The 18395-nt window shown below is 41.4% G+C and overlaps 1 protein-coding gene across 4 annotated transcripts in view; it reads right to left on the minus strand.

Moving 5' to 3' along the window:
• The window catches only part of SYT9 (synaptotagmin 9), a 109532-nt gene that overhangs the window by 48843 nt on the left and 42294 nt on the right, over nucleotides 1-18395 (minus strand). For all 4 annotated transcript variants that reach the window (XM_073347692.1, XM_073347693.2, XM_073347691.2 and 1 more), the window contains exons 2-3: nucleotides 9813-10164; nucleotides 5548-6094 (exon numbers count right to left, since the gene is read on the minus strand). In XM_073347692.1, the coding sequence (XP_073203793.1) occupies nucleotides 5548-6094; nucleotides 9813-10164 (899 nt within the window). The remainder of the gene's footprint in view (nucleotides 1-5547; nucleotides 6095-9812; nucleotides 10165-18395) is intronic.

The raw sequence follows: 18395 nt of genomic DNA on the forward strand, positions 1-18395 counted from the left end.
CCCCTTTTCCTGAGGCCCTATGCTACTCCTGAGGAAATATGAGTTTGAGGATAGCACTGTATGTGGGGAATGTGTGTGCATGTGGAGGGGGTAACAAACAATCATGCCCTCTTCAAAACATGCCACTGGTCTGTGAACATTTAAAGAAGTCTTTTGAATACAAACTTCAGAGGCTGCTGAGTGCATTAGTTTGACCTGTTAAACTCAGACCTAAAAATAGAGATGACAGCAACCCCTTCTCCTCCATCCTAACAGTCAGAAATCAGACTAACTTGCCCGATAGATGTACAAAAAGCAAATCAAACTTGATTTCACGTTCATCTAAGGCTGATCTACTTAATTACATCTTCCATTAAACAACCCCGCTGCTGGTGCCTGTAAGACAATCCCTTCTGCTTCTCTCTGGCTGGAAAAAGCAGTGTGACAGAAGATATTCAGTTTTATGCTCAGAGGGACTAAGATTAGAAGAACCGTCATTTGAATATCAGCTTGCTCTCTGCTTAGAGGCAGTGCTCACCATAGATTTTTTTTGTGTGTGCTATTGAGGTGCTTTAAGCTACCATATGCATATTCAACCCTGTTAACCTAATGGACACTAAGCTATTAGAAAAGAATCATACAGTCTGGGATTGTACTGCACTCTGGAAGAAGAATTGAAGCTGCTGTGCTTCAGTGGAATTGTAAGCCTTCCGCCTTGTTTGAGAATAGCAAGTAGACACATTGATGATGTGATCTCAGGGTGGATAAAAATCAATTATTTTTTTTATTTAAATTGGATTTTTTTGGGGTAAAATGCTTTTTGAGGAAAAAACCTATCTAAAGATAGTTTTAATTAAGATATATTATAGTTCAAAAATATCTCGTCATGGAATAGGGAATATAAATTCTAATTCTAAAGTATGAGACAATATAGTCATGTAATGTTTAAGAAAAGTTTTGTAAACGAGTTCCAACAGTTCATGGATCAGGGACCCAATTTTATGGGATTCCAGGGGCTTCTGATAGATTATTTAGGTTAATCTTTCTATCTACCCAAATGGGACTGAATGCTCAGTCTAGAAGATACCATCAGAGATGCTTAGTTTTGCAGTTCTCGAACTGTGGTTTTGTGTCTCCACAGATAACATGCTTGTTAACAGCAAAAATGTTTTTAAATAAATAAATAATATACAGAGGTGACAAATAACAGACCTCAACCCTATTGTCCCTCTACAAATTTGTGTACATAGAGTCAATCCCTTACGTCTCTCTAAAAGTGCAAAGTTTCAAAAAGTTCAATGAATAGAAGATTGTTGGGGCGCAGAATAAATCTGGACAAGGAGAAGAAGTCTGGAGATAAATGTGAGAAGGGAGGGATGGGCAGTAATAACAAAAATGAAACTGTTTGAGCAGCATATTCTAGAAGTCTTGAGGTCTTTCTGAGTGTAGCCTTCATTGATTTGAGATCTACCATATCATTCTCTCACTAGAAGGGAAAACCTATAATGGCAGCAGGCCACAAAAGATACCCAGTTGGGGAATAAGAACCATTCAAGAAATATTTGTTTGGTAATAATGTTTTAAAGAAAGTCACACCAATGAACTGGTGGAAGTCACTTAAGCACTTGGATTCAGAGACTGTTGAAATGATTATCTCACTTTTAATAGCAGTAGCTTCTTCTGCTGGTGTAGAAAAAATATTTTCTTCCTTTGGAATAATTCATTCCAAATTGAGAAATCGTTTGGGACCTGAAAAAGCAGGAAAGCTTGTTTTTCTTTTCCAGATTATGAACAAACAGGAAAATGAAGGTGAAGATGATTGAGTTAGCTGAAGAAGCCAATATTTTAAGTTTCTCATGTTGACCTGGCTGACATAGTCAATTTAATTTTTTTTTAATATTTCATTTATTTATTTTACTTAAAAACAATTTTAACAAAAACAAACATGATTTTAAAAAACTTGCATGTTTAACTAAATTCAAAAATTCATATGCTTGTTTTGTTAAAATATTATATATTTGCTGTTGAAGGAAAAAAAATCCAGAATACATAATGTTGTTGTTTTAGTTAAATAAAACAATTTAAATGTCTGTCTGGTGATGTTCTCCTGCTAATACAGCACGGCAAAATACAGCAAGAAAATCCTCCAAATATTAATAATTAACCTGTTGAATTGGAGATAGTTCACCTCCCATGACTTTATAAATATCTGCTTCAATTACCTTTGGTATATGAAATAACCAAACAATCATTCATTTTCTGATATAGCTGTAAAACTAATCTGAAAAGTTTTCAGAATAAATCTCTTTAAAAATGTATAGTGTGTACCTTCTAAAAATGAAACCTGTATCTATCTCTGAGTTGTGAAGAATATGTATTAAGGTTATAGCAACCAACAAGAATGCAATTTTATGTAGAAATCCATGATTAAATCGAGTCTTCCTGACTAGTGATTTAAATCAATTTGATTTAAATGAAATCCACCCTGCGTGGTCTAATGGGTGAATCGAATGGCTTTGTTTGTGGTGAAGCTGATTTATTTAATCTATAATCTGCAATATTCACTTGAAATAGACCATTTTGCTAGGTATTCAGTAAAGTCTGATTTGATGCGCTATGTTATAGTAATGTATCAAATTGGATTAGAATATAATAAAATAGGGAAGAATGTAGATAATGGGACATGAAATACTTGGCTATATAATGTCATGAGATGCATCAGGAACAGAAGTAGATGCAGTTTTGCTCAGATGCAATACCAGAACTGTGGGTAACTTGGCAGGTTTGGTTGTATAATGCTTACTTCTGCTCTTTGCTGGATTCTTTGATGATTTACACCCTCCGAAAGTCCACTGATTGCATTTGACAAAAGGCATTTGGTCCCTTTTAAGTTTGATGTTTGAAAAACCGAGAAACTCAAAGTTCAACTGCTGCCAAGGTTGATGCAATTCCTGCTCACAACCATTAATAAACTCAGGTTTATTTGTAACTCAGCCCAGTTTTGCTTCAAAGATTCATGAACCTTGTCCTGTGATCAGGTTTGTGATGAAATCAGGTGAGTTTTGTACAGCAATGTTGAATTCCCAGTAGGATTTGAGATTTTGCTGCCAGTCCATCTGGCAGCTAGGAGACGCAGATAAAAAGAGTTAACTCGGATTTGCTGCAACTCAGTGCAACTTCTTGAATTATGCTGGGTTAGTTTGTCAATATTTAATGTGCTAAATCTAACCGTTTGAATTTTTGGAAATGTTAATTGGGAGAATCAAGTTTATAATTTATCCGAACCCCTTATCTGGAAACAAACACTAACTGAAACTGGATTATGTTTCCTGCTGAGCATCATTTACATTGAAAAGTCCCTGTTTATCAGAATGAATTCCATGTCCTTTGTTCTGTTTGGATCAATGTATTCTACTGTACTCTGAAATGCACTTTGACTAAAACTCTGAGGACTATAGAAGGGCCCATACCTCAACCCCCATGCAGAACATGTGGAACTTAAGAGTTTTAAAAATTTGAACTCAAACACAAAAAGAAATATTGGGAGGGGACGAGGGGGGCACACATCTCCTTCACATAATTTGTGCATGCTTGTGGGGGAAGCAGAAGCAAGAGAAGGACCTACAGGGGCTGGAATGGGTCTGGGAGCAGGTAGGAACCCCCAGGACCCTCCTTCCCAGCCTGGAGCTAGCTGCTGCCCTCCAACCTTCCTGGGCAAACTTAATTCCCTCTCCTATTCTTGCACTCCACCATTTGGATGGAGCTTCTGTTCCACCCCATTCGCCCTGCCAGGGTAGCCAATGCCTACTATGAACTTCACAGATAAGAGAGTTTAAAATAATGACAGTCAGTGTGAATGCCAACATTTTCAAAACAAAATCAAGAAAAAAATGAATTTAGTCCTTTTTGCTCTATGGCCAGTAACATGGCACATTAGCAGGTTATAGTCTAGAAAGATTAAAGTGCTGACTCAGGAAAGAATCCCTGTTTAGAACAGCATTTAGCACATGCTTAACTTTAACTATGTGCGTAAGTCCCACCAAAGTCAAAAGGAACTTTTAAGGGGTGCTGGAACAATTTGTATAGTGGGGGTACTGAAAGCCATTGAACCAAACAGTAAACCCCTATGTGATGGGAACAGTCAACCTGTGAAACTCGTTGCCAGAGGATGTTGTGAAGGCCAAGACTATAACATGGTTCAAAAAAGAACTAGATAAATTAATGGAGGATAGGTCCCTCAATGGCTATTAGCCAGGATGGGCAGGAATGATGTCCTTAGCTTCTGTTTGCCAGAAGCTGGGAATGAGTAACAGGGAATGGATCACTTGATGATTACCTGTTCTGTTCATTCCCTCTGGGGCACCTGGCATTGGCCACTGTCGGAAGACAGGATACTGGGCTAGATGGATCTTTGGTTTGACCCAGTATGACTGTTCTTATGTTCTTAAACCACTTCAAACCAGGGGATACAGCATAGTTCCAGCACCTATGACTTTAAGCACATGCTTAAATGCTTTTTAGGATTGGGGCCTAAATGACTTACACTCTTTTGCTGTTATTGACTTGCTGACACTAAAAGGTGGAATCTGCAAGACTACAGTTCCATAAAACAAATGCAACCAAAACCAAATAAAAACAAATAAAACCAATATTTATTGGCTTCTGGAAGCAGTAGTTTCACTTTGTGGGCTCTGAAATGCATAGGGCTCTTTTTTTCTACTGGAGAATGCTGAAGTCCCATTAACACTAATGGGAGGTTTGCCTGTGCCATGAGAGAAGTATAAAGCCCCTGGCCTCTGAAAGTACTGTCTGTTTTGTAGCTGGTGCCCTGAGAGTGTTTCTATGTAGGCCCACATACCAAAGGCTGTCAAGACAGCAGGAATATTAGTAGATTATAGTAAAGATGTTCCCCTGCTTCTTTATTTAAAAAGTTTTGTTCAGAAAATGCCCCTAGCAGGACAGCACTACACAGATGTAGTACCTGCGACCTGCCTCCTGAAATGTAAACTGAGACGGTCCTTGTATGGATTTGAGTTTTCAAATCCTGCGTGACATCTTCAAACTTTTCTCTCATTTTAGGCTGTGGCTACTAACTGCTGGTGCTAGGTTTGAACTCACATATTCCCCTTGGTTGTAGGTGCAAGGTCAGCTGACTTTGTCAGAATGAGCTTCTATGGGAGGTTGACGGAAGCCATGCAAAAGTCTTCAATTTCCAAACTGAGGCCGATAGCATCCTAGAATACATGTGGAAAATAATGCAAACCACAGAAAAGTAGAGAGAGAAAAGAAAAAATAACATTCCCTGGGGTAAGTGAGGGATAGAGAACAGATTTTTGTGGCTTTCCTCCCCTACAAACAAGATAATGATTAACCTTCAGCATAAAGGACATTTCTAATGCTGTCCAATAAAGGTAAAATGATTGTGGATTGTGGTCAAATGCTGAGAGAGAGATAATTTTCTCCATAAATCTACCGTGGAGAACTTTTATCGCCAGTTAAAAAAAGGTAGAGGTTATAAACTATTAAATTACTGTATAAAATCTCAAAATGAAAAGGTGTCATACTCACATTGGTGACATACTCAATATCCCTCCAAATATTACTTTCCCTGGGAAAGTCTGCCAAATCTAAAAAATTATCCACTATCACTTGGCCAATCAAGTCATGCCTGGAGAATCTGTCAAAGTCATACACAGAGAAGTGGAGTTTCCTTGTGGTCAGATCATTGTACGGAACGGGAAATAAAAAAACCTCATCAAACACTGGGTTTAGGGTCTTTCTATGCACTTTAGTCTGTTGTTTTGTTTTTCTATCTGGAAGCAAATAGATCTTCACGTAAGGGTCTGAAGTTCCAGAAAAGTCCTTTGCTGGCAGGTTGACAGCTTTGTGAATTTTCACTATCAACTGCTCTAAATCACAATCATATTTCAGAATGAAGTTGAGTTTCCCACAGGCCTTGCTGTTATTCCTCCGGCCATCATCGGTATCCACTGATCTTTGCTTATACAACTCTGGCTTAATGCGTCCAATCCCTGTCAGCTGCTCCTGTTTTTGAAGCTGCTGGATGTTGAAGTCAGGGTTCGAGAGATTGAGCTGTCTTCGGATTGAATTGTGCCTTAAGGGAAAAATGACAGAAACTAAACTGATTATATTGTTAGGTGTTGTGTGATTCTGGTTTGTATAAAAGACCTATTATTTACTTTCATTTGTCTTTCCTTAGCCATGATTTTGGGTTGTATGGTGCCACAGGGTTTGATTTTTACTTCTTTACACCTATAAAGCACAGTATCCCTTTTAATGAGTAGAAGGATACTTATATTAGCCAGATGTTACTATAGTTCTTCTTCATCATTGGATTCATGGTGTTTGCATAATTTTCAGTTTCTATACCTCGAGCTGGCAATAAGTACTCTCCAAAATTGGTTGAAACTCATAACATCCCCTGTTAGATAGAACTCACAAGAATGCTGCAAAATCACTGACTCCCAAGAAAAGCTTAGAAGTGTATACTATTCAGTCCAACTACATATGTAGTCCATAAAGGAAATGGACCAAATTCATGCCTGGTGCAAATCCACAGAGATCAGTGGACTTAAGTACACCAGGTATGAATTTGTCCCACTGACTGTAATAATTATAATAAATACTAATACTTAGCACTTGCTTTATAGGGGCTTTATAAATACTGAGACGAATCCCATGAAATATAAGGGTGTAACACCAATGTAACTGAGAGCAGAATTGGTCCCATAAACTAAGTAATGGCTTACTTTGAACTTGCAGATATCTTGTATACAGTGACGGGAGGAGATATTTCCCAACATCTGTATTTACTGATGGAACCTACTACTTGGTTCACAGACTGGTTATTCTAATTTAAATGATTTTGCTGCTTGTTCCTATCAAGCTGGTTTGCCTCTCAGAACTCCTAGCTGATGTGATAAGCGCTGTAATACTTAGAATGAAAGACTGCTTTAGTTTCATTGCTCCTAGGAGAGAAAGTTACTTTTAGTTTCAGTCCAGTGAGATTTATTATCTAGACTTGGTTATTGTGATTGAAATTTCCACTCTACAAGAAGATTGCAGAAATCAAATTTGTAGTTCTTGTATGGGAGTGGGATGTGAAAGCTGGATTAGGTAAAACCTTAATCCTATACAAGTTGGATTTTACGTTTCCCCCCAATTAATATACAGCAATCATGCAACATATTGTAGAAACAAAATGAAGTGAACATGAAAAGTAAAACCTGGGAAAATCTTAGCATAGGATTCATTAAAAACTATGTTGAATATAATCAGCATTATTTTCTCTGCTGTTATCATTTCCTGAATGTGTGTGCATTAAAACAAAAGCATTGTCTCTTATAATCCATCTAATTTTTTCCCCTTACTGCACAATAAAAGCATAATTATGTTGTTGTGCATTAGTAATTTTCATGACAATATATTATACCACAAATAAGGAGTTATACAACTTAACCCCTAGCATTCTCTACAGATTGTCAAGATGCTGTAATAGAGACAGATAAGGGTTGTTGCTGGTGTGGGGGTTAATGTATTATCTACATTGTATAGGTGAGGAAAGTAAGGCATGGAGACTTGATGAAGGTCACACAGCAAGGGCCGTAACTGACCAAAGACTAGAATCTTGGTTCTCAGTTCTGTGCTTGCTAGACTGCATTGCCTCACATACAATATCTTATACAGCTTGCATATCTGGGAGCCCCCCCCCAAAAAAAGGTAGTAGGGGATCAAATTGCATGGAAGGATCAAATGAGTATCGTTCTTTTCTTGTACCCCACGCAGGGTTTATTTCCAAAATTGACTTAAGTGTGACAATGTTTCACCAATGGCAAAAAAAAAAAAAAAAAATTTAGTGATGATGATGATAGTAACATTAATCTCTCAATTTCCTCTTTTTACCTTTCCCTGGAGGATGTTGCCTCCTGCCCCTCCCCAGCCCTAAACTGTCTTTTATCGAGCACCAACAAGAGGCACTGATTTAGTTGGGTAAATTTCACTGCCTTCCTTTTTTGTGTGTTCCTGATATTTTCCCTTCTACCCATCCACTCCATTATTTGTCACTGATTTACCCCTCTCTCACTCCCTTTTGCTGTTCTTTTGCTCCTGCTTTATAACACTCCTCCATTTTACTGCTGTCCGAGAGATACTTTGGGATTAGACACTCCGCAGTGCTATAGCCATGTGCTTCCCTGCCATACTCCCTGTGCAATACTGTTGACTTCTGTGGCATTGTATGGCCTGTTAACCAGTACAGAGGTGGCCTTCTGATAGTGAATGTGAGGCCCTTTTCAGATCCAACATTTAATGCTAGTGGTATTGCTAGTGAACCACAGAACATGGGGCAAACTACTTTTACAGGGATTTGAAAACAGAACATTAGCTCCGTACCACAGCTTTCGACTACAATGCCAGTCTGAAATCAACCTTGCATGTGGCTGTGTGTGTGCAACATGGTGTCCAGCATCGACAGTTATGGCAATGCCCTCTCCACCAACTCCTAGAAAAGACTCTCAAGGAGCCTCCCTTACACTGATCGTACAGCCAGTGGAAAAAGATTAACAAAGTGTGTCCATGTACCTGGAGCCTTTGCTCTGTAGTATGTGTGGTGTTTGTTGGGCCTTCTGTTCATCTAGGCCTGGGGTGGCCAACCTGTGGCTCCGGAGCCGCCTGCGGCTCTTCAGAAGTTAATATGCGGCTTCTTGAAAAGGCACCGACTCTAGGTTTGGAGCTACAGGCGCTCACTCTTGCACGCCACAAAATAGCTGATTGGGAGGTGCGGGGAGGGAGGGGGAAGGTGCTGATTGGCAGGGCTGCCGGTGGGTGGGAGGCACTGGGAGTCAGGGGGAGGGTGAGCTGATGTGGCGCTGCTGAGGTATTACTGTGGCTCTTTGGCAATGTACAGTGGTAAATTCTGGCTCCTTCTCAGATTCAGGCTGGCCACACCTGATCTAGGCCAAGCCTTCTCACACCTAAACCTGGGTCTGTCAGCAATTATTCAGCTTTAACAGCTGTTACAGCACCTTATCTTAAAGCTTTTGCCAAACCCACTCCAGTCAAATGGCCAGACGAGTTATTGAGGAGCAATGGAGAGAGTGCTGTACCTTCTCCAGATCCAGTACATCTGCATTAGCTCAGAAATCCACTAATTGGCTGTTCACGTGCTGATCCTTTTCTGGCTGCATGCAGCCTAATCCTTTTATCACCTGCCCCTAAGCACTCTCACATTCTCCCCTTCTCCCTTTCCTGTTCCCTTATATGCTGGCACTCTGGTTCCTTTGCCATCATCTAATCTTGCTCATTCAGTTTCCCCCCACAGTCAAGGCTGTAGCTAAAACTTATCACCTTTAATTCTATTTCTAACTTTCAAAAGTGTTTCATTAGCCTGCCCTATTTTTCTCTTTTGATGGTTGTTGAAATCTTTGCGGAGCCCTCGGCATTGATGGTAAGTCCAAATGAATGTGATTTACAAGATCCAGTGTAGGCTGTTCTTTTGTTCTACGGGGCATTAACCTTCCTGGCTATTTCCCCAGCTTATAAGGGGAAGACACAGATGATGCTGTAGTTGTTCATGTTGGAAAACATGGATCGCCACTGTGGCTACTATGGAAGCACCTTCCTAATTTTAAAGCCATCCATCATCCAGTACACCCCAACATACAACTGATTTTCTATGATCATTAAAGTAAAAGAATGAGGCAGGTACAATATACATCTGCAGTCAGGCTCTGTGTTAACTAATAAAGTGTAACTCTCTTGGTCTCATCTCCATTCATAATGATTATCATTAGAAAGAAATTACAGCTACTGACCGAGCAGAAGAGGTTGGTTCTGTGATTTGGCGATGCATTCGGACATTGTGCACACAATTCTCCTTGGTCCCTGCCTGAGCATCTAATGGAATATCAGGGGAAGTGTGACTAATCTTCAGGGAGGACTCCGGGTAGGAAGTGGGCTGCCCCAGGTAATCCTCACTGTATTCATGGTCATTGGTCTCTGTGTCTGTATAGTTCAGCGATCCCTGCTTGTTGTCTTTGCTCCCAGAGGGCAGGCCACGTTCTCGCCAAGGGATCCAGCAAAGCTTCCAGGACACAAACAGAGACACACCAAAGAGAGCAAGTCCACAGGCTGTGACAACTAAGGACAGCAAGCTTACTGAGATATCTGCAAAGAAGAAAAATACAGAGACATGTCACATTTTTCCTCCTGTTCGGATATGGCTCTCTGCAGCTCCAAAGGGGCACACATTATGGAACTAATCGTTCATTACATAATGCTTTTCTACTGGATTGCAAAAATGAAGCACTGGTAGCTGCAGCATTCAGGTCACAGAAACAGAACAAAATGTGTTTCCTCCATTTCCCCCAGAAAAATTAACTTTCATTAATGTCTTGCTGTGAATAAAATATTAAAGAATTATAGTTTTGAAATGTATTATTAATATTGGACACAGGCTCTGTGACTTCTGGCCTTCACTAATGCTACAAGAGAGCATTAAACACCATTTAAAGTGATTTTCATCAGCCTCAACCACTCTCCATTCTATCCTGGTGGTAAATGCCATACGTGGGAAAACTTCTCTGTCTCACTCACAGAAGCGGGTCCAATACAAGATATTACCTCATCCACCTTGTCTCTCTAATATCCTGGGACCGGTACAGCTACAACAACGTTGCATACTTGGGAACATACATTGCTGTGGTCTTCCTGGCATAGACATAAGGGAAATGTACAATATTTAGACTTTTCAAAGGATGTCTTCCATTTTATCTACAGAGAGAGATTTTTTTTTAGAGAAATATCACTTAGAAGAGTAAAATGAAAAAAAAATCCTCTATTGCCTTTCAAAATGTTTTTATGTGTCAGTTGCCCCTACGGCAGGTGTTGAGCTTCATGTGCCCTCTTTGCCCTGGGAAGAGGTTCAGCAGCCCTCGTATGGGTTCATCATGAGGTAGTGTAGAGGTTGTGTTTGTGTTCTTTTCCTGCGTAAAGTTGGGGAGGGGGCATGGCTGGTGGAATGAGGAATCAAACTAGAGAAGGAAGAGGCGTGTTCAGTCATCTGTTCATCTTCCTGCCAGTGCAGGATTGTTCGCTACAATACACTTTCTGTTGCCTTGTTCAGTTCAGTTTCAAATGCCTCCTTCATTGGGGCTTTCACCACTTGCCTTGTGGAGAATATTCCACAGTTTAATGTATATAATACCTGTCAAGATATTTTCCCCAAAACTCACCAGAAATGTTTAGTATTTTAATTCTATTCCTTTTAATTCTAGCCTCTTTCTCTACTTTGTGCGTGTGCACTCTTCACATATGTTTACATGGTAATCTTGTGTCTCCCCCCAGTCATCATTTAACTATGGTACAACTACGTGTACAAGGTCAAGTGTCTTAATTTTTGTGCTCTTCTCTGAAACCCTTGCAGTTGGTCTATATCCTTCTGGTCCTCAGGGGATGTGGAGGTGGACTCTTTGCAAATCTTTCACAGATCTTAGCATTATCCTGTCCTATAGGTACTATTTGGAGGTTGGGTTTTTGTTTTTTAAATTGTACTTTGGGAAAATGACTGACTGAAACAGCTGTTTTGATGGTGATGGCATTTTCTAAATGAGTTTCATTAAGGGTTACACAATATACCGTGCCCTAAGCACAATTAACAGGGACTCCATTTCATTGCATCAAACTGCAACATAGCCTTATCACTGCAATTTTCCAGACTGTGTAAAAGCACTATATGTCACTGTAATCTCACCTCTCCAGTTTACTGTTAGAGTAAAGTTTGAAACAGCTGCACAAGATTTAGTCATACAGCTCCCAATACGAGTCACTTATGTAACTGTGTGTGACAATTCAGGTGAAACAAACCTCAGCCAACTCTAAAAGAGAATACTCTTCTCTTCCAAGGAGAACGCTAGAAGATACAGCCACTCCCAAAGGCTGGGCAGGTTAAATCTCTGCTGTTGCTGCAAAAGCCAGTCTCAGTCAGCCCTGGTCTATACTACAAACTTATGTCAGTATAACGAGCTCACTTAGGAAAATCCACACCCCCGAGTGATGCAGCTATACTGACCTAACCCGCAGCGTAGACAGGACTACGTTAACAGGCATTCTCCTGTCCACATAGCAACCATCTCTTGGGGAGGTGGAGTACCCACACTGCTGGGAGCAGTTCTGAACAACTCTGGTGATGACTTTGGGTAGAGCACAGTCAGCTAGAGAACCGAAATCAAGAGAAGTAAGTTATAGCAGTAATAACACTTTGCGCTTATTTAATACTTTTCATCTGAAGATCTTGAAGTGTTTTACAAGCACTTAATAAAAAAGCATCACAAGACGCCCGAGAGTAGATGGGTAATACATTTATACTCATATGACCTGAGGAATACACAAGTTAAGTGACTTGCCAAGGTGAGTCAGTGGAGAAACAGAACCTAGGAGTCCTGAGTTCCAGTTCCCTGCTCTGATCGTTAGGTTACACTCTCTACCAAATGTTCTGGCATCTTGAATTTAGTAGACATTGTCTGATACTGATGCATATTCTCTCTTTCTAAACAACTGTGGGTTTCTTCCTTGAGCCAAATCAGCTGGCTATTGACAAACCCAAGATGGGTCCCTGCATATGCTAGTTTCAAACTGCTGCCATGTGTTCAGGAAAAGCCCATCTTATACCAGGTGTTTCCCCAGCTATTTATTATTCAATGTGCGTTGGGAGGAGAATCCGTCAGAAAGCGAAAGCGCACAGCAGAATGAGGAGGTGTGAAAATCGCTTCCACTATCCTCCTTTTATATTCTACCTGCTCTCACTCATTCCTTATAATTTTGTTTTGTAGGGTTTTTTGGGGGTATGAAGATAGTTTCACACTTCCGTGAAGTTGCAGTGGGGCTAAATACTATGGCCAAGGCATTGAGTGACCCTAGACAGGAATTTGCAGGTAATCAATGCAGGTACTTAACAGTTGAGTAGCATATTTTCAAGTACGAGGCGGATCCAGTTCCTTTGGACAACTAGGGGTACTATAACCCCTGTGGTACTGTGAGCAGCTTCAGGGACTGTAGCCCCAAGTAATGAGTATTTCAGCTGCATCTTCCTTCTGATTGTAAGAGAGCGAGGCTCCCATGGAGGTGTTCTCATATTACTTACTATTTTGTACTGATTTTTCTCTAGTAACTTTTCCTCCATTTCTCCAGCTGTTCCTCCATTTTCCTGAGCCTATTTAGCGATATTCCCATGTGCTTTTGTTCTTCAGCCTGATATCAGTGGCTCACTCTGCTTTTTGATGAGAGCAGAAAGCATCCTCATTGTGTGTATTTGCAAAGATTACAGCCATGTAGTGCGAGCGAGTACCAGAATTGTGGTGACACTCAGGACCTCAGAGGCTAGTCTTTTCAGTTAGCTCAGCTTTCACAGGAATTACGGCAACATGTGTGTGACACTACTATTGGAGATAGGCCCAAACTGCAACTGCAAAACGGAGCTCTTCCAAGCATGGTAAACTGGGTTGTGGATTTACATACAAGCCTGAATTTGGTATTCGTGTGGAAGAGCACTGGATTGGATTGTAATTCACAAGGAACAATCCCTCTACCAGCTCATCAGCATGCAAAGATAGTGTGCATATTGCACCGTTCCTTTGGATAGTGGAGCCTGGTGCCTATTAGCTAGGGTCCTGCCTCCTTTGCACCCCCTTTGGGGTGATCTGCGCTCTTGGAGCTCGAGAATGGAGAAATCTCCTGAATGGATTGCTATTGTGCCTGAGTAGTAGAAATGGCAATGATAGGGGAAAAGACTTCTTTCACCCTTCCCTCTCCTGGTGCAACCATGCTTGAGCCAAGGATTCTGTGCTATACAGGAGGTCAGCCTAGATGATCACAATGGCTCCTTCTGGCTTTATAGTCTACACTGCAGAACAACATAGCCTGTAGCCCATTTCATCCTTTGTAGTCAGACAGGTTATTAACATCTTTATTTTCCTACCTTCTCTTTCTGAAAAAGATTTCAAACTAGACACAGCTTTTTAAAGCTGGATCTATTTGTTTGCAGTCTCGGCATGTGCCTAATAATTTTGCATGCAGCGTTTCCTGGAGTCAGTAACAGTAGGGAGCTAGAACTGTGCTATTTCTTCAGCAGGATTCTTCTGCATTTTAGTCTCATGTTTCTTTATTCCTGCTGATTGAAATCTTCTGTAAATCACCATTATTTTATTTTTTGGATCTAAGTTTTGGAACTTTAGTTAATTTATTCTAATTTTCCAATAGGACAATATTTTGACATAAGAGGATATAAGGGCCAGCTCCTGGCCCTGCTTTACATAGAAATAAGCCACACATTAATCCCTTTCTCACCACAGATACAATACTGTGCTAGGTTAATCAGGCCCAGTACAGCAGTGGAAGCAGAGAGGTTTCATGCTCACTCTCTGGTGAGGACCAGCAGATCTCCTCCACAGCATGTGAGCTCCTCATATCCAAGCAGCCGTCCACAGAACTCTGTCCCCTTTCTCCCTACACTGGGCACACAGGGGTTAGTGTGAGCTGTGGAAAGGGGGTGGAGGCAGAAGGCAAATGAAATTACACCTCCAGACAATCCACACCCTCATAAAACACAGAAAAGGGACCTCTAGAGAGGGCCTGGGAGAGTGTTGGTAAGGATTTTTCTGTCTGCCCAGCTCTCAGTTGCCATTGGGTTTGTTAGCCCGAGATACCACTGCATTCACAGATGCAGTTCATCACTGTCTGCTGGGAGGTCCCTGTCTTAAGTCCAAAAGTTCATTTACTCTCCTTGCCTGATTAAGAGATAGAATTGAGGTGTGCACATCCTCAGTCCTTTCCTGACCTCACAGTCAGCTTGGGCCTGGGGAGGGCAGAGTCACTATGATTTATGGTCCTTGAGAATCTGATTAGTTCTCCATGGCTGCAGATAGTACTGGGATTTCACCGTAAACAATCTTTTGTAATACATAATGTTAAGGGACTTAGCTGTCCTTGGATCAGGAAGTTACAATAATAAAATTCAGGAACCACCTATATGCATTTCTTGTTTGATTTAAAACATATTCCAATCTAAATGAATTCTCAGATTCCTGTCATACATACACACGCAAACTGGCCTCTCTAAGGGATTTTCATGCATATTCCTCAAGGGACCGGTCGTTCCCCCACTGAAATCAATGACAAACTTCTGGCTGATTGTCGTAAAACTACCCCAGGCTTTCCGGAATACCACATTCAGTTCTGGACACCTGAACACTAAACAGAGACACACACACAGGAGGTAATTTAAGGGAAACTAAAATGAACAGATGCTTAAGGGTACTGTGTTTATTGTCTTACGAAAAAAGATTAAATGAGCCAGAGATGACAATTGGAAGAGCTAAGCAATGACTATGGATCTTATGGGGAAGGAGACTGGATAATAATCTGATAATATGTAAAGGGTGTAAACACCAAGGGCAGCATTCTGATTCAAATTATGTTTGTATGAAAAACAGGTCTCCTCAGACCTTGGGTCCAAGAGCATATTAATAAACAGGTCTTAGAATCATGGAATATCAGAGTTGGAAGGGACCTCAGGAGGTCCTCTAGTCCAACCCCCTGCTCAAAGCAAGACCAATCCCCAATTTTTGCCCCAGATCCCTAAATGGCTCCCTCAAGGCTTGAACTTACAACCCTGGCTTTAGCAAGCTAATGCTCAAACCACTGAGCTGTCTCCCCCCACAGTGTATTCCTTCCTGGAGCAAGTTGGTGGGAAATAACCCCTGTACTCATTGGCCAGGTTACCTGTGCCAGAGCATGGGCTGGACTGGGATGGGTATAGGCCAACAATAAATTATTACCCGCTGGGAGTGAGGAGCAAGCAGGGTAGGATTTGCCTCTACACAACCCCTGGCAACTCCTTTGAATGTAGCTCCAAGAAGAGAAAGGAACTGGTAATGGTGGGACAATGGGGTATGTAAATAGGAGATCGGGGTAATGGGAATACAGGTAAATTTGATAAAAATTGAGGCAGCAAATGAGAAAATACCACCTTCAAGTGATATGTTAAAAATGGGTGCTTTACTGATTGGGACATTTAAAACCAGACTGAACAATGCATTAGTGATGGACTCTAGGAGACACCCTGCACCCCAGACAGGTGACCTGGAGGAACTAACAGGGTTTTTTCCAGCTCTATTTTTTATTATTCTCTGACAAGATCAGCAGATCTGCTTCGCTCAGACCCCCTATGTTGCTCTCTCCCAGCCTGATGACCTTGCTTTTTGCAAAAATCCTCATTTATTCATTGGCTTTTAGGAGGCTTCAGCTGAGTGAGGTCATCTGCTCATTTTAGGGATCAGGAATATTTTTATCTACAAGTTTTTTTTTTAAATGTGGGGAAAACCTTTGGAAACTGAGTGAAAATGGAAACCTTTGAGACTTTTTCTTGTTAAGGTACAGCAGAGTGTTGCTGTCCTTGGGGGTTCAAGCGTGAATTTATAGCAGAAAGCTATTTTTTCCTTCGTGCATTATGAGAGAGGAGAAGTAGTATGCTGAAGGCTTCTGTAGACTGCTTCTGGAAGGTAATTTTGAAGATCTGGCCTTTGTATTTCATTTTCTCCTTTCCAAAGGGAGAAATGCTAAACAGATGTGAAAGGAGAGAGACTAAAAGACGCAAATAGATAAGATGGGGAAAAAGTCTGAAGAAGTGAGACATCTTAAAACTGTCAAAACCAAAGAATCTATTAGAACAAAACTGAACATTCAAGCCTCTGTGCTGCTCTTTTATGCTTCTGAACAGTAGTTGGCCTTTGTAAACCCATGATGCTGTCAGCCTCAGGCCTTCCCTAAATTTGGCAACTCAAAATGTAGAGAAGAACCTCAGCTTGCTTGCTTCCTTTTAGTAAAAGTAAGTTTCAAGCCCTTCCCATTGCCAAAATACACTTGAAAATGTAACCCGATCAGTAGAGTTGAAAGCGGTCAATGATTTTTCGTAAAGATTTTAGATTATTCACAGTTTGTAAAGGGCTACCTAGAACTCCTAAAGTCACAAATCCTTCTGGCAGGAGGAAGGCTAGTGGCTCCAAGAGAATACTAGCTTAGCTGGGGATTTCTTCTTTGTAATAGTTCTCTAAATTTTTGCAGCTGAAAACAGAACCCAGCACAAACAACTAGGCTCCTATTCTCTTGGAACAGGAATTAAGGGGAGTGGAGTGGGGGAAAAGAGAATTCAAATTTCTCCCCCCCACTGCTCCAGTCTCTCTCACACACACGTTACATAAATCATTCCTGTCAGGATGATGATAGCGCCGACAATGTGCTAGGTGTGTCCAAACTTACAGAAAGACAAAGCCTCCGCCCTGAAGAACTCACAACTTAAGAAAGTAAAACTCAAACAAAACAATGGGGAACGATGGGGAAGATGTCAGCTGTCCCCAATGGGCCCTTGATCTAGTCATTGATTGGCTAATATTTGGTTGGCACCTCTGTAGAAGTGGGTCTTGAGGAGAGGGCTCACTTATGAATTAGTTCAGGGCAGGTATTCCATGCATAAGGGAAGAAAGGGTGGAGACAGTTGTGGGAAAACAGTCATAGAGTGCCTGATGCAGGCATCATTGGTTTACATTTTCATGTCTTTTTTTCACAAAGGGTAGACATTTTTTAAAAGTGAAAGGCGAGAGTCCGCCTGACAGGGTCTTTTGGCCTGTGGTGCTAAATGTGGGCTCATATGACCCTCCCCCCCTACAAGCCCCTCCTGCCTGGAGTATGCAGGTGTTGGATCTCCAGGGTCTGTGGGGAGAAGAGGCTGTGTAGGCACAGCTCGAATCCAGCCATAGAAATGTTGTCCTATATAAGCAGATCACGTGGGACATGGAGGAGGGACCAGCAGCAGTGCCACATAAAAGCCAAGGAGCTGTGGCAGGTGTTCCAAAAGGCAAGGGAGGCTAACGATTGCTCTGGTGCAAAGCTGCAGACATGCCACTTTTACAAAGAACTGCATGCCATCCTCGGATGAGACCCCACCACCACCCCTTCCAAGAGCCCCGTGGATACTTCGGAGGAGTCTGAGTTGGAGGCCCCCCACCCTGAAGCATGAGGGGGAAGTGTTGGACAAGAAAGAGGAGCAGGAGCATGGGGGACAGGCAACGTGTCATGGGATCCAGGTGCACAGGAAGCCAGGACATGTTTTTTACTCCAGCGCAGTCCAGCCAGTCTGTACAGGCCAGCACGGGTGAGCCTTATGCAGGGGTAGGAACCTCCAGTAAGTATGCTGTTTGCTTTGAAATTACAGGGATGGAATCCCCAAAGTAGCAGAACATATCTGTTGATTTGCTCCTTTTTACTTATGCTAAAAGAGGCAGTGAAACAACCAGTAGAGGTGGAGTTCCTGTCTGCTTCCCATCCCACTCTAGAATTAGGCAGAG

Source organism: Lepidochelys kempii, chromosome 6 (genome assembly GCF_965140285.1).
Source record: "Lepidochelys kempii isolate rLepKem1 chromosome 6, rLepKem1.hap1, whole genome shotgun sequence".
Classification (NCBI taxonomy): domain Eukaryota; kingdom Metazoa; phylum Chordata; order Testudines; family Cheloniidae; genus Lepidochelys; species Lepidochelys kempii.